Genomic DNA, 14744 nt, shown 5'->3' with positions numbered 1-14744 from the left:
ATCCTTCGTAATTGTTCTTATCTCAAACCAGGTTTTCAATTTTTATTTTTTCTTCTATTTCGGAGTGAATTTTTTTATATCAAATTAAGGATAAAAATTATTTGAACGTACTTGTTATTTTCTTCTCAGTTTGTTGTTACCACTAATTTAAAATATAAAACAATCATAACAAATAATAATTACAATTAAAAAATATTGTCATTTTATACACCAAACTAAATAGATTTTTGGTAAAATCATTCTAATAGATTAAAGTTGAATCAAATGATATATACTTATAAAAATAACAACTATATTACAAAATAAATAAATGCGCACTTAAGTAATTTTAATTAATTATCTCATCATCACACAAGAGAATAACACTTCTTATTTTTATGTCATATTTAAAACTTTTTTTCATTTCCATATTCCAATTTCTCAAAGTCTTCTTCATAAATAAAATCTCTCGCCAAGTTTGCTCACATATTTTGTTCATCAAATACTAAAAGAAAATTATATCAAATATAATAAATATACTAATTTATGATATAAATTTATAATAATTTACATATTAAAAACAACAAATATTGTATTTTGTCATATAAAATCATAATAATTTGCAAATAAAATATTAAATTATGAACTTGTGTTATATGTTTACTCATTTTTTTAAGCAAATGTAAATTTAGTTGTTTGTGTTGTTTTACACTTTCAGGTTTAGAATTGGAGTCATAAGTAGTATTCAAATAACTATAAAGGCATCATTTTTTCACTTTGCCCAAAACACTAAAATACTCAAGGTCGACCCTAGTGTCACTATGTGAAGTATCATAGAGCGGAGTCGCTCAAATATCATGTAATATTGAAAATCAGACATTCTTTTGGGGGATTGTTGATGAGAGAGTGAGAGAGAGAGGACAAGTTAAGATTTTAAGTCTTCTTCTCCTTTGTTTGGGTCCACAAGTTATATAAAAGGGGTCATTGTTGTTGGAATCTCTTTAAAGTGTTCTTGATACTTGGGAATCTTGGATCAGTGGTGCAATGTTGAGCTTGTTTGAGTGCAAAGCTTTGAAACTTATATTCTCCTTTCTTCCCCTTCTTCTTATTCTCTGGTTTCAAAAGCTTAAAGTCGCATTTTTTCTCTTTCTTCTCCTCACTTTAGAAGCTCAAAATCGATGTTAAGGAAGCTATAACACAATCCTTGATGGATTTGTTTGTGTATGTTGCTTGAATTTCCTTGAGATTTATGATTGTGTTAATCAAATCGAATTGGGTGACAGAGGGATTTGGGGTTTTGGTGTTCTTGATGAAAAGTTGTGAAATTGATGATTTTCTTAAGGTGTTGTTGATGCATGTGTATTCTCTTTTGATTTCATAGTTAGATGTTAAAATTGAAAAGATTTTGGGGTTGCATGCATGGATTATTGCATAAGTTGAGAGGATCCGGAGGTTGAGATATTCTTCATCGATGCTGAAAATTTTGGAAGTCCAAGACTGAGCGTGAGATTCTATGTTCAACGTGAGGACTCACTCAAATTTGTTTCCCTTATAATTAAGTTGGTTGTTTACTTTATGGATGAGTTAGGTGATGAACAGTTATTGTTAGAGTTGTTTTATGGCTAAATGATGATGAATATGTTGTGTGTGGAGTGGTGATAATAAGCATTGGTATGCTATATTTGTATAGTTGAAATGGTTATGAACATTGATATGTTTTGTATGATTGATATACTATAAATTGCATGGTTGGAGTGTTGAATGAGCATTGACGTGCTATTATTGAATGAAATGTTGAACATTGATGTGCTATATTTAGATGAATTATTAAATGAATTATTGAGCATTGGTATGTTATTATTGAATGAAATGTTCAACATTGATGTGTTATACTTTGATGAATTGTTGAACATTGGTATGTTATTCTTGGTTTAGGTGTTAAACATTAGTATACTATATATGATTGTGTGATTTGATCTCTGTATGCATTGACTTTGGATAATGTGTATAGAAAATGCATGTTGAGGTGTTGATGTTAGGAATGTTACAGAGATTAAAACATATTGATTGACTTAGGACTATAAAAGAATGTATTGTTTAGAAAGTTGAAGGGAACCTTATTTTGGCAATTTAGGGGGGTAATTGTTCAAAACCTTCTTTGAGTAAATTTTGTTAAGTCTCATTTAGGTCTTTAATCAATGTGGAGTAAAGTATGAAGTCGAAGACTACAACTCTCAAATAATTATTAGAAAAGTTGTGTGGTTCATTGCTGATAGCTAATGAGCTAATTCCACATCTGACTTAATAAAGGTTGCAATACATCTATACCCAATTATATTATTCATGACAATGGAATTGAACTTTTTTAGTTTAAGTGACGAATCCTGAAAAATCATAAATTTTTTGAAACTATTTACGTAAATGGGGCTGTTTTGAAACAATTTACACCTTTGGGGTTGTTTTCTACAGTGTCGCTATGGCCCATAGAGACTACGGTGCCACGTGTCAATTTTTTTTTTTAAATTGAAAACGACTTAAATTTAGCCACGCAGAAGTCACTACAGCCGGTAGCGACTTAGGTAGTGTTGTTATAGGCTCCTAAACAATTTAAAATGACTAAATTTTATAATTAATTTTTTTAATAAATATAAAATATAATTTAAAATATAATCATTTTAAAACTTGATGTTTAAAAATATATTAATAATTTTGTACAATAAAACAAAATATTTTAAAATAAAATTTATATATCTCTTGGAGGCGCTAGGGCCCACAGCGACACAAAGTCGTTATGCGTCATAACGACCTCTTTTTTTTATTTTTTATTTTAAGTATTTCTATATTTATTTTATATATTATTTTGAAAAATTATATTTAATTGTTATTTTCGTATAAAAAAATATTTTTAAATACATTTATTTTAAGATTTGATCTTTTAAAATATTTTATTAAATTTAAAAACTGAAATAAAAGTTGAGTCAGAGAAAATAAACAAAATAAAAAAATACAAATTTTTTAAAATAATAAACAAAAATTGTTAAAATACAAGTGGAAAACAAAAAAATGAAAAATATAAAAGACAAAAATAACTGAAGGGAAATAATATAAAAAAATGCAAAAGAAAAAAATTACAAAATTTTAAAAGTAGTAAACAAATATTGTTAAAATACATCTATAAAAAAAGGAAAAATATAAAAGAAAAAATAAGTGAAGGAAAAAAATGTAGAAAAATGAAAAAAAAAATGAATTACAAAATATTAAAAAAAATGGTAAAATAAATATGGAGAAAAAAAATGACCCAATGACCCAAAAAAATAAAAAAAAAATTGAAGAAAAAAAAACTGAAGTCACTATGGGCCATAAAGTCTTTTTTGTGGCTATAACCCATAGCGACTCTAGGTAGACCAAAAAAATTGAAAAATTAAAAAAAAAAAATAAAGTCGTTATAGCAACCTTAGTTTTTTGTTTTTTTCTTCAAAATTTTAGTTTTTTGGGTCATTGGGTCATTTTTTTTCCCCAGATTTATTTTACCAGTTTTTTTTAAAAATTTATTTTGTAACTCTTTTTTTTTCTACATTTTTCCCTTTAATTATTTTTTCTTTTATATTTTTCCTTTTTTTTTCTTTTCTAGATATATTTTAACAATATTTGTTTACTATTTTTAAAATTTTGTAATTTTTTTCTGTTGCATTTTTTTATATTATTTCCCTTCAGTTATTTTTTCCTTTTATATATATATTTTTAAAAATTATATATATTTTTTTTTATTTTCTGTGACTGCATTTTACAATTTAAAAAAAAAAAATATTTTATACTTCTTTTTTTCTTCCGTTTTATTCTCATTTTTTTCCTTCAGTTAATTTTATATTTTATATTATATATTTTTTTAAATCAAATTTATATATTTTTTATGGATTACGAGAGACGCTATGGGTCATAGCGACCTCCCTTTTACTTTTTCCATATTTAATGTATCTTTTTTTATTTATATTTTATACTTCTTTTTTTTTTACATTTTTTTCTTCACTTAATTTTTTCTTTTATATTTTATATATTTTTAAAATCAATTTTACATATTTTTTCCTTTTCCATTTTTTTATATTATTTCGCTTCAGTTATTTTTTTGTAAAAATATTATATCTTATTATAAATTATAAATTATACACTATGACAAAATTAAATAAATTATATTTTTTAAACATGTTATATGCTACAGTTTTAAATAAATTTTTTAATTAAATAAAATTAATTAGTGTCGCTATAGGCTACAGTGACTTTATATGAAGTCATTTTGTGTCGCTACTGGCTGTAGCGACTTTAATAATGTGGCGTTCATGACTTCTTAAAAATAAAAAAATTACACGTGGCACTGGTATCGCCATGGTCCATAGCGACATCGTTGTAAACTGCTCCAAAGGTGTAAATAGTTTCAAAAGAGCCCCATTTATATAAATTATTTTAAAAACTACCCTACAATAGTCAATCAGCCTTAGAAAGTTGAAGGGAACCTTATTTTGGCAATCTAGGAGGGTAATTGTTCAAAACCTTCTTTGAGTAAATTTTGTTAAGTCTCATTTAGGTCTTTAATCAATGTGGAGTAAAGTGTGAAGTCGAAGACTACAACTATTAAGTAATTATTAGAAAAGTTGTATGGTTCATTATGAATAGCTAGTGTGCTAACTACACATGTGACTTAATAATGCATGTCAAGGTTGCAGTACATCTATATCCAATTATATTATTCCTTACAATGGAATTGGACTTTTATCAAATAATATGATTATAAAAAAATCACTGCTTTTATATATGTAAAGTAAAAAAAAAAAAGGCTATTGTTGATTAAAGTTTGAAATTTGTTATTGTTGGACTATATTTCCTATAGACCAAGTTTGCTAAGTCTGATGGCTAATTAGTCCGCTATTCACTTTGGGCCCAAAAACATTTTGATCAGTTCAAAGTACAATTTATTAATTTAATGCTGGAAAAGTTAAAAGTACCACAACCTTAACAAAGTTTATCTTGAAAAAAAAAAATCATACAGAGAATTACGCCAAACAAAAGTGAAAAATAAAAAGTAAAAACAAAATAATGCTCGTTCAAGAACTTGTGAGAAGTGTGAACACATCAAAATGATGAATGTACAAGCACAAAACATGTAACTAAGTGGATGTTTGCATTTGGAACAATTTCATTAAGGTGGATCGATCCTCTCTCTTTACGTTCAAACGGTGAAAATCAGAAAGAACTTAATCTATTACGTAACTTCTGTGTAACGATGATCAAAGTAATAATATAGTCCTTTCTATCATGATAAGTGTTATTAAGTTATTTTACACGCGCTTAAAAAAAACAATTTTACAAAATTCATTTTATAATTCAATTCTTTTTTATCAGAAAGTGCAACATAATAAATATTTTTTTAAAAATATTATTAAAAATACAAATAAAAAATAATTAATGCTACATTAAAAAGTTAACAAAAACACTTATTTAAACTTTTTTAATTAAATATATTTTTAGTCCTTCAAATTTAAATAAATATATTTTTAGTTCTTCAAATTGAATTTTTTTGTTTTTAGTCCTGTAATTTTTAAAAATATTATTTTAATCTCTCAGATCATTAATAATATATCTAAAAGTGACAAATTAAGATGATTATGCAATATCAATTAAATTTAATGTGATTTTCACTAATAAGGATACCAATAGATAGATTTTATACAATAATTTTGATACATTTTTTTAACAAAATTTCAATATAAGAACTAAAATAAGATTTTTTGAGATGACATAAACTAAAAGCAAAAATTTTAAATTTGAAAAATAAAAAATAAATTTATCCTAAATTTAAGAAATTAAAAATATATTTAAATCATGTTTTTCAAGTATGACATATTATAAACCCTAAACACATATTATAAAATAGAGGTAGTAATATTTATTGTTAATATCAACATTATATAAAAATATAATGTTATTAATATCAAAATTATTATAAAATTAATTTTTACTTATTAATATCGTATAATAAATAATATTAATGAAATCAATTTAATTTGACATTAAATATAATAAAGTTCATTAAATTTAAGTTATATCCAATCAATAATTTTTTATAAAGTCAAATTTAATTAATGAATTTAATCATATCACAAATTTATTAAAAGAGTTATACACCAAACACAATAGCAGAGAACATGATATTTGTATTGAAAAAATATAATTACAGTAACTATAAATAAAATAAAATATATAAGTGGAGATAATTTTTATGTTGTAAGTTAAATATATAAGATGAGTTATGTCTAAAATTATATTCTAATATTTTTTAAAGTTACAATTCAATTTATTATTTACTATATTTTTTTTTAGAGATGAGATGACAAAATTTTAAAATTTAAACAATAAAATGTACATTATTAAAAGATGCGACAAAATCACAAAAATATGAAAGATAAGGAGAAAAAATTGCAATTAAACCACGTTTTTTTTAATAGGATCGACCTTCGTTTTATTATTTTTTATTACTTTAAATTAAAGTGACTGAAGCAAATTGAAATATATAAGAAAAAAAAACATGGTTGTTACTAAATAATGTTGGCCACCATCAATGGTATTTGTAAAAATGTGATGAAATACAGATCATTTAATCAAATTTTAATGGTCAAAATTGAGCTACTAATAAATTTTTAGTATATAATAATCCAATCGTCGAACACACATATCGGAAATGACTTTTTATATATTTTATTTTATAAATAATAAGAATTGAAAATTTGAGTCATAGTCATAGAATTATATAATTAATCAATAATACAAATTAATTAATTATTAAATGACTACTTAAAGTTGTATGCATTTTTTATTTTTGATAATTTGAATATAATATAATATTATATTTATAAATATTTATTTATTACATTAACCAAATATTCTTACGATAATCATCCTTTTCTATACTATATATAGTTCCCTATATATGTATAATTGTATATAGCTTAGAATATAGAAATCCATAGTAATTATTTGAAGAATTAAATTATTTTGACACGAAGAATTATCTCCTTGTCCCTATTGAATATATTACTTATAGATTTGGTATGAAAGACATATAATAGCACTTGGATAATTCTATTCATTTGGGGGAAATAGCATTCATCATCATAGACAATATAACATGCACTGCCTTATAAATCGGTGCCGGCAATCTGTACTATCTGTTTTTTCGTAATACCACAAACTTTTTCTATAAAAGATCATTTAATCACGATTTTGTGTTGGAAAAGATAAATACATCCAATATTCGAATCATAAGGCTTCTATTTTCACATTAAAAGCATTACTAAAATAAAAATCTGAAAAAAATAAAAAGCTCGTCAACTCTTTATCCCTTTTCACTTTACTTATTTCTGTCAACAAGTATATGAAATTTTGTTTCACTTTCAGTTTTATAATTATTAATTTTAAAAAATTATAATCATATATATATATATATATATATAATATTTATATAGATAATAGCTTTATAAGTAAACACTTTTTATACTTACAATTTTAAGATTAAAAATGAGTTTGACTTTACTTATAAATTACAATTTTAGATAGAATTGAAAATTTATATTTACTTCACTTTAAAAAATAAATAAAAATTAAAATATTTAAGATATATCAAATCGGTTTTCAATATTATTTTTTAATAATTTGTGACAATCACTATATTTTATGGAATCATTAAATATGTGAATATAAAAAATAGTCATATCTATTATTTTTAAATATTTATTCATAATATTTATTTTTTACCTCGAACAAATTTTATCTGCAAGTATGTGTTTGGAATTGTTTTGTGACATCCTACAATGATACCCAGGGGCCAGGGGCGCAGATAAATTTCACTGTAATTGGTCTTCAAAAGCCCACCGAATAACACTGTTTATGTAGAAAATTAGCCGTAGTCAACGTCTTCTCCCATCTCTTTCCAAATCATAAATCATTCCCTTTGTTTGAAGTTAACTTTCAGTTTCATCTCCATTTTCTTCATTTCCCACTTCCATTCTCTTCTACAAATCTAAATAACCACATAATAGTATTTCTTTGAGATCAATAGCCCAAAAATCATCAATTCATCTCATCATCTTTACCATATTATAAACAAGACTAAATAAAAAATTACATGCACCTTTTTTTTTCTCCACAAATATTTTTATTTCTTTATAACATTATTGAATTCTATATGATACGTTTGGTTTAAAAAAAAGTGAAAAGGAAAGATTTAAAAAAAATAGAGATGGTTTTATAAGTAACAACTAACAGCTTCAAAGTGTATGCTAATTAATTATTTTTGACAATAATCAATTCCCTTAGTACAATTAACAACTATTTTTTTTTAACTATAATGATATATGATCAATTGTCCCATGGTTATAGTGTGTTTGGTTTTATGTTAAGAAATCATAATAAATACAAAATTATGATAAATCCACTACAAAATAATTATTTGTTGCTTTAAAATGTTTTTATAAATATTACTGGCACTCATCCGAACACTACAAAATAATCTTTCTATTTATTTTTAAAACTAAACATTCTTAAAATTCATCGAATTTTTGATCCATTTCTATTTGCCGTACATGTGTTTCCGTTTGACAGAGCATAAAATATTATTAGCAGTGTAAGTGTTCAAATGAAAATCCTATAAAATAAAACAACTACATTTCCTCCGATTCCGGTTCCACCCACCCATTGACCTTGTTCCCTCGAAGGTTTCACCACATTCCTCACGTTTACCGAATTCTTCATTTATCATTACGATACACAGCACAATGTTTCTCCATTGCTCCCACTGATGGATTCTCCTTCTTTCTCTTCCTCCTCCTCCGAGTTCGCTTCCATAGCCACCGCCAATCAGGTACCTCCCTTTCTCTCGAATCAATCATGTTCTCTCCTTTTCTCTATCTGGGTAGTGGGTGCAAAACCATTTTTTTATTGACTTTGTTCTTCTATCTGGCAGCAAGGACTATTTATTTATTATTTTAATCTGGGTACACCCCAATTACTGGTTTTGTTCTACCTCACTTGGTTTCTTTTGAAGTGTTGGAAAGTTTCTAAATTGGGTTGTTGTTTACTTGCTTTGTTGTGTTGTGACAGAGTGTGGCCCGGAGCGGCGGAGAAGGCGCGGCGGCGGAGCAATCACGGCGGTGGCACGACGTATTCTGGTTAGGAATATTCTTGATCCATTTGATTGGGCTGGGGTTCCTTCTGGGGGTTCTTGGCCTTAATAGGTTTGAGAAAGAGAATAGGCTTAACATTGACAAGTACACGTCCCGGTTTTCTGAGAACGAATCCGGGTTGACTGAGACTTACTGGCCACTGTATGCTGCTGCTGGTGGGGTTGGGACTGTTCTTGGATGGATTTGGTTGGTGTTGTTGGGTTCCCAGGCCACCCAAATGATGAAGGTTTCTGTTCACATACTCACCACTTACCTTGCTGTCATCAGTGTTTTGTGTTTTTGGGCTGGCCAGATTTTCTGGGGGGTTGCTTTTGCTATTGGAGCTTCTATCCAGTTCCTTTATGTCATATCAGTCATAGACAGGTATTGGCCTCAAATTCTCTCTTACATAAGGTATTGGATTGGTAGCATAAAGTTTGTTATATGACTGGTAGAGACACTGGACGTGCATATTGACCTTGAATGTTAGTATGAGTACGGGTACTTGGTCAGTGTTTTGTGAAATTCACTGTTCTTTTAGAACTGGAAAAAATGTGTGTTTTTCATGTCAGCAAATGGGATTGGAATAGCAAATTATTCCGAGTATGGTCCTGTTTTGATAAATTTCTAATGTCTCAATAAACACTTATTGTAGAAGAAAATAATAACGTAAAATGAATTAAGTTTCTCTCATAAATTAAAATTAATCTGCACATAAGCTGAGTTGTAGAAAGTATTTTATTTAGCTTTTTCTATAAGTTAAAATTAGCTTATGCATAAGTTGATTTACAGAATCACTTTAAGTTAGTTATTCCGATAAGTTAAAATTAATTCATGCATAAGCTGGTTATAAAAGCTCCTGCCTCTCTCATTTAACTTCTCCAAAAATTGACTCATTTTACCTTTTTTTTGCTTCTTCTATATAGACTTGTTGAGAAGTCTATCCAAATTGAGCCTATATAAGTTTATGTAGAAGTCAAGAAAGCATCTTGGTTTAAACAGTGGTGGTTGATTGGTATATTTTATAGGACAATTTCACTGTTATACAATGTCCTAGTTTGAATATATTCCCTTTTTTTTTTGCCATCCAATCCTATGTTTTCAACAGTCTCCCTTCCCTGGAAATGAAAATAAACAGTTGCTACATTCAGTTTTTGAAGATTGTTTTTTCTTTGTATGTCTTCACAGGTTAATGATGCAAGTTTATAATTTTATGGTTAAGTTTCTTCTGCTGCTTCTTTTTAGCTTTTTGTTTAATTGATCGAGTCCATGAGGTGGTTTCTTGTGGCTTCTTTTCTTTTCCAGACTTCCATTTACGATGTTGGTTCTGCAAAAAGCTGTGAAGATGGTTTGGAATCTTCCTGAGGTTAGGAGAGTGGCATATGCATTTATGTTTGTCGTGCTTTTATGGATGGCCTTATGGTCATTTGGAGCAGCGGGTGTTGTGGCTTCGAGCATGGGTGATGGTGGCCGCTGGTGGCTTCTTGTGGTGAGCTGGCAAGTTTTGCTCTTCATTCTATATGTTCTTGTTTGGGCTGGTTTTGGTTTGGCATCAGATTACTAAAGCTTTTCTCATCTGATTACACTGATATTGCATTTCATGCTTTCAGGTTCTCTCTGTGAGCTTATTCTGGACAGGTGCAGTACTATGTAATACTGTACATGTTATAGTGTCTGGGATGGTGTTTCTTGTTCTTTTTCATGGTGGTAGAGATGCAGCTTCTATTCCAGCTAACTCCTTAATGAAATCTCTAAAGTATGCTTTAACAACATCTTTTGGCAGCATTTGTTATGGTTCATTATTTACTGCAGCTATTAGGACACTGCGGTGGGAGGTAACCAATCATTATGACCAACTTGAAGTCATTTATGGAGGCTTTTCTTTTTCGTTTTTTGCTTCTATTAAAATTTTGAATTGTCTTTCAGATACGGGGATTTCGGTCAAAGATCGGCAATAATGAGTGTTTACTTTGCTTGGTTGATTTTCTTTTCCATCTTGTGGAGACTCTTGTTCGTTTCTTTAACAAGTATGCCTATGTTCAGGTTCACTTCTGAGTCCATTGCACTAACTAGTCCTCTATTTGGTAGAAATTACATCTTCTATATGACAATCAAATATGGGATATTGTGGATTTACATTTAGTTTAATTTTTGGTAATTACAAATGAGGAATATGTTAAAATACCTGGAATGAGGTTCTTTGCAGCATCTTCTTCAGTTTCAGCTATCTGTTCAACTGGGGTGAGGTTCTTTTATTGTGAGACTAACGGGGGATCAAATGTGACTTCTGGTGCTTCCTAAGGAAATGCCATTGCCAGAGTTGTCCAAGTTAATCAGTTTATTATCATCCAAAATCATATTTTAATTGTTTTAGCTAAGTCAAGGATATAAAGTGGTTAAACATCGAGTAATAAACAAAAGTTTATAAAGATATGGAAAACATTTATGCTCTGACACCACTCAGCATTGCAAGAGGAGACAAAGATAATGCATTTCTTGAATGATTATAAAGATCTGCGCGGGGCATATTCCAACACCAGATTCATTATAAACTGTGGATCTTTAAAAACAGTAGACAACTTGTGTTGAAGTTTGTTAAATGTACAAGTTCTTGGAAAATTTTGACATGTTTCATGGTTATGTAATGTCCCTTACAGATTGCTGTTCATGGTAAAAGCTTTAACCGCTCAGCTAGAGATGCATGGGAGTTATTCCAGTCAACTGGGGTTGAAGCACTTGTGGCCTATGATTGTTCTGGTGCTGTCCTTCTAATGGGCACTGTTTTTGGTGGACTGATAACTGGAACTTGCTCTGGTGTTTGGGCATGGGTTAAATGGGGGGACAGAGTTATTATGATTGGGTCTACGTCCATGCTGATGGGGATGGTACTGGTAAGTTAAAAATATGCATTCTCCTTGTTTAAAGTTTGTTCTTGGGACTTGGATTACAAGCTACTTGTTAAACTTTTTATTCTTTAAAAATGGTGATGATTGTTAAGTTATTGTTCATAACCCACTTCTGATCAATTGGATCATATCAATATAATCGCTTTAGTGCCAACACTAGTTTACAAGAACAAGAGTGATAATAATTTGTGTCTTTTAATTAAGTTGTCAAGAGTTTGAATCATGTGGCATTTTCCATAAATCAAAAGGCTTATAATGTTGACCATGAGAAGGATTCAAGCTGTGCAATGTTGAATATGTTAATTTTAATTATAGCTATGTATGACATCTAAATAGTGGTGGTATATTACTTTTCTGTGGTATGTTGACTATGGGAGTCAGTCAATACTGTATATTGTTGAACAAGTGACTTAAAATATGTAACTATTCAGGTTGGATTGGCAATGGTTGTGGTGGAAAGTGCTGTTACATCGATATATATCTGCTATGCAGAAGACCCCTTATTGATTCAGAGATGGGATGCTGAATTTTTCAACCAGATGTCTGAGACACTTCATCAGCGACTTCAATATAGGAGTGCTCGAGCAAGGGAAGTTTTAGCCCACAATCGACTTCATGACCTGGTACAACAAAACGCTTCTATTTGAGGGTGCTACAACACTTTGTGTCTGTTTATCCATTACATGTCAACCATATTTTTCATTTCATATTTTCAGTTAAATTAATATTTAATAGGAGTAGGGTAAAGTCTCTGGTCGTAGTGTGGTTATCTATCAGCAACGTTGATGAATTTGATACGTGTAGACTACAAAATGTACAGCTTTTTTTGGCAAAAAATAAAATAACATTTACAGTATTGAGATATTTTTCTGGCACATAATTTTTGGGTGAGTGTTGTTGAGTTTGGTTTGAAAATTTCAATTTCATAATTAACATTTACCTATATTATAAATTTTGAAATCACAAAAAAAAAAAAGATTTTAATGCTTTGTAAATTTGGAACTGAAACAATTTTTACAATTACTTTTACACTGGTAACATAGAAAATCAGAAATAGATGTAAAATTGAGAAAAGATTTTGGAAATTAGGAATGTCAATTGAGTCAATTTAACTTGTCTTGTTTTTAACCAGTAGAAACTTATGGTTGAATTGAGTTAGACGTATTTTTTCTTCGAGTTAAAAATCTCAAGCTAACTCAATTTGTGTGTGTTAGGTCCACCAAGTGTTTAAAAAATTATAAATAACTATCAAATTTTTTGATTAAATATAGCTAAAGAGACAAAAATAATATAAAACTAGTAATGATTGACATATTCAATATGACATATATTTAAAAAGTTATTGATAAAGTAAGTCTAACAACATTAAAATAAGTCTATAATATAATCATAATTTTATAAAAAATAAAGTCCATTAATAATAATAAAATAAATTCATAAATAATCATAAATAATTTTTAATTAAAACAAATGAACCACAATTACAATATTACGAGTCAATGTTAATAGGTAAAAGTTAAAGAAAAAAAAAGGGACCAATTTAATGGGTTATTTCAACATGCTAACTTAACTCATCATTTTATAAGTGTTGGTCCATATAAACTTGAACTTCAATGATTTGACCAATTTAATCTATGAATTAAACTGATTTATAAGTTTGTGAGTCGATTTGCTTAATCCACATAATATTTTTTATATAAACAAAATTATTTTTTCTATCACAAAATGACTAGTCTAAAATGATGGTTTTCAACATAATTTGATATTTTGTTTATTAATTTTTTTTATTTTTTAGACTTTTTTTTTAGCTTTTTACACGTTCTTTTAGTCGTGTAATGTAATCTAGCCCAAGTCAACTTGTGGGTAATATTTCTTATGCAAATTTTCTAGACTTTTTTTTTTTTGCTTTTTACATATTCTTTTAGTTGTGTAGGCTAGCCCAGTAGCCCAAGTCAACTTCCTGATCGAAGTGAACCAACTGCTATATTGGCCATTCAAAAACATATATAACAAAAAAAAACTGATATGTGGTCCATGATTGAGAAATACAGAATTTGTTTTACCTTTTTCTTTTAGTTGAAAAATAAAGAATTTGTTTTACCTTTTAGAAGGTTCTTTAATATGACGCGCTTTTTGATCAAAATGATTCCCATTTTTATATCAGTTTTGTTATTATCATTTACTATAAACAGTGTTTTGGCTTTATTCAGAATCAGACAGAGCTTTGATATCTGCACGCAACAGCTGCAAACTTCTGTGGTATGTTTGAATAGGTGATAAGATTGATTGTACTACTTTAGAATCAATCTCACAATTATGTCTTTCAATTTTTTATTAATGAAAATTGTACTAATATTACAACATGTGATGTTATTTATATATAATATTCAAACAACTTCTCATATAAGGTTGACCGCAGTAGTTTTAAAATAAAAAAATAATAATTTTTTTACGTATTTATAGAAGCAAAATACTTGATATCGAAGTTGCGATAAAATGAAATATGAGAAAAAGAAGTAGAAGGAAAAACTTTGAAGTGTATAAATGCATGAATTATACGATTTCTAATTTGAGGTTTTCTTCCTGAGTTTGAGGGAAGTTAGGATTGGCCAAAGTTAGCGTAAAATATTGTATATAGTTTTTCTGAGTC

The 14744-nt window shown here is 28.1% G+C and overlaps 1 protein-coding gene across 2 annotated transcripts; it reads left to right on the top strand.

The window, feature by feature from the left end:
• Positions 1–8622: 8622 nt before the first annotated feature.
• LOC109795763 (uncharacterized) lies at positions 8623–14473 on the top strand. 2 transcript variants are annotated; one of them, XM_020355299.3, is made up of 8 exons: positions 8623–8887; positions 9127–9572; positions 10494–10677; positions 10799–11023; positions 11115–11231; positions 11846–12079; positions 12526–12717; positions 14305–14473. In XM_020355299.3, the coding sequence occupies exons 1-8, from the start codon at positions 8825–8827 to the stop codon at positions 14320–14322; spliced, it is 1479 nt and encodes a 492-aa protein (XP_020210888.1). In that variant the 5' UTR covers positions 8623–8824; the 3' UTR covers positions 14323–14473. The 2 variants fall into 2 exon arrangements, with proteins under 2 accessions (XP_020210888.1, XP_020210887.1); XM_020355298.3 differs by lacking the exon at positions 14305–14473 and having other exon boundaries at positions 8630–8887; positions 12526–12958.
• Positions 14474–14744: the final 271 nt, after the last annotated feature.

This window comes from Cajanus cajan, chromosome 7 (genome assembly GCF_000230855.2).
Source record: "Cajanus cajan strain Asha chromosome 7, NIPB_CcT2T_4, whole genome shotgun sequence".
NCBI classification, from domain to species: Eukaryota; Viridiplantae; Streptophyta; class Magnoliopsida; order Fabales; family Fabaceae; genus Cajanus; species Cajanus cajan.
The sequence above is the reverse complement of the archived record's forward strand: the minus strand, read 5'-3'. Positions and strand labels throughout refer to the sequence as shown.

Coding starts and splice junctions, on each gene's coding strand:
- LOC109795763 (XM_020355298.3), top strand. CDS start 8,825: ATGGATTCTCCTTCTTTCTCTTCCTCCTCCTCCGAGTTCGCTTCCATA. Junction 8,888..9,126: donor CCATAGCCACCGCCAATCAG/GTACCTCCCTTT, acceptor GTGTTGTGACAG/AGTGTGGCCCGGAGCGGCGG. Junction 11,024..11,114: donor TTAGGACACTGCGGTGGGAG/GTAACCAATCAT, acceptor ATTGTCTTTCAG/ATACGGGGATTTCGGTCAAA.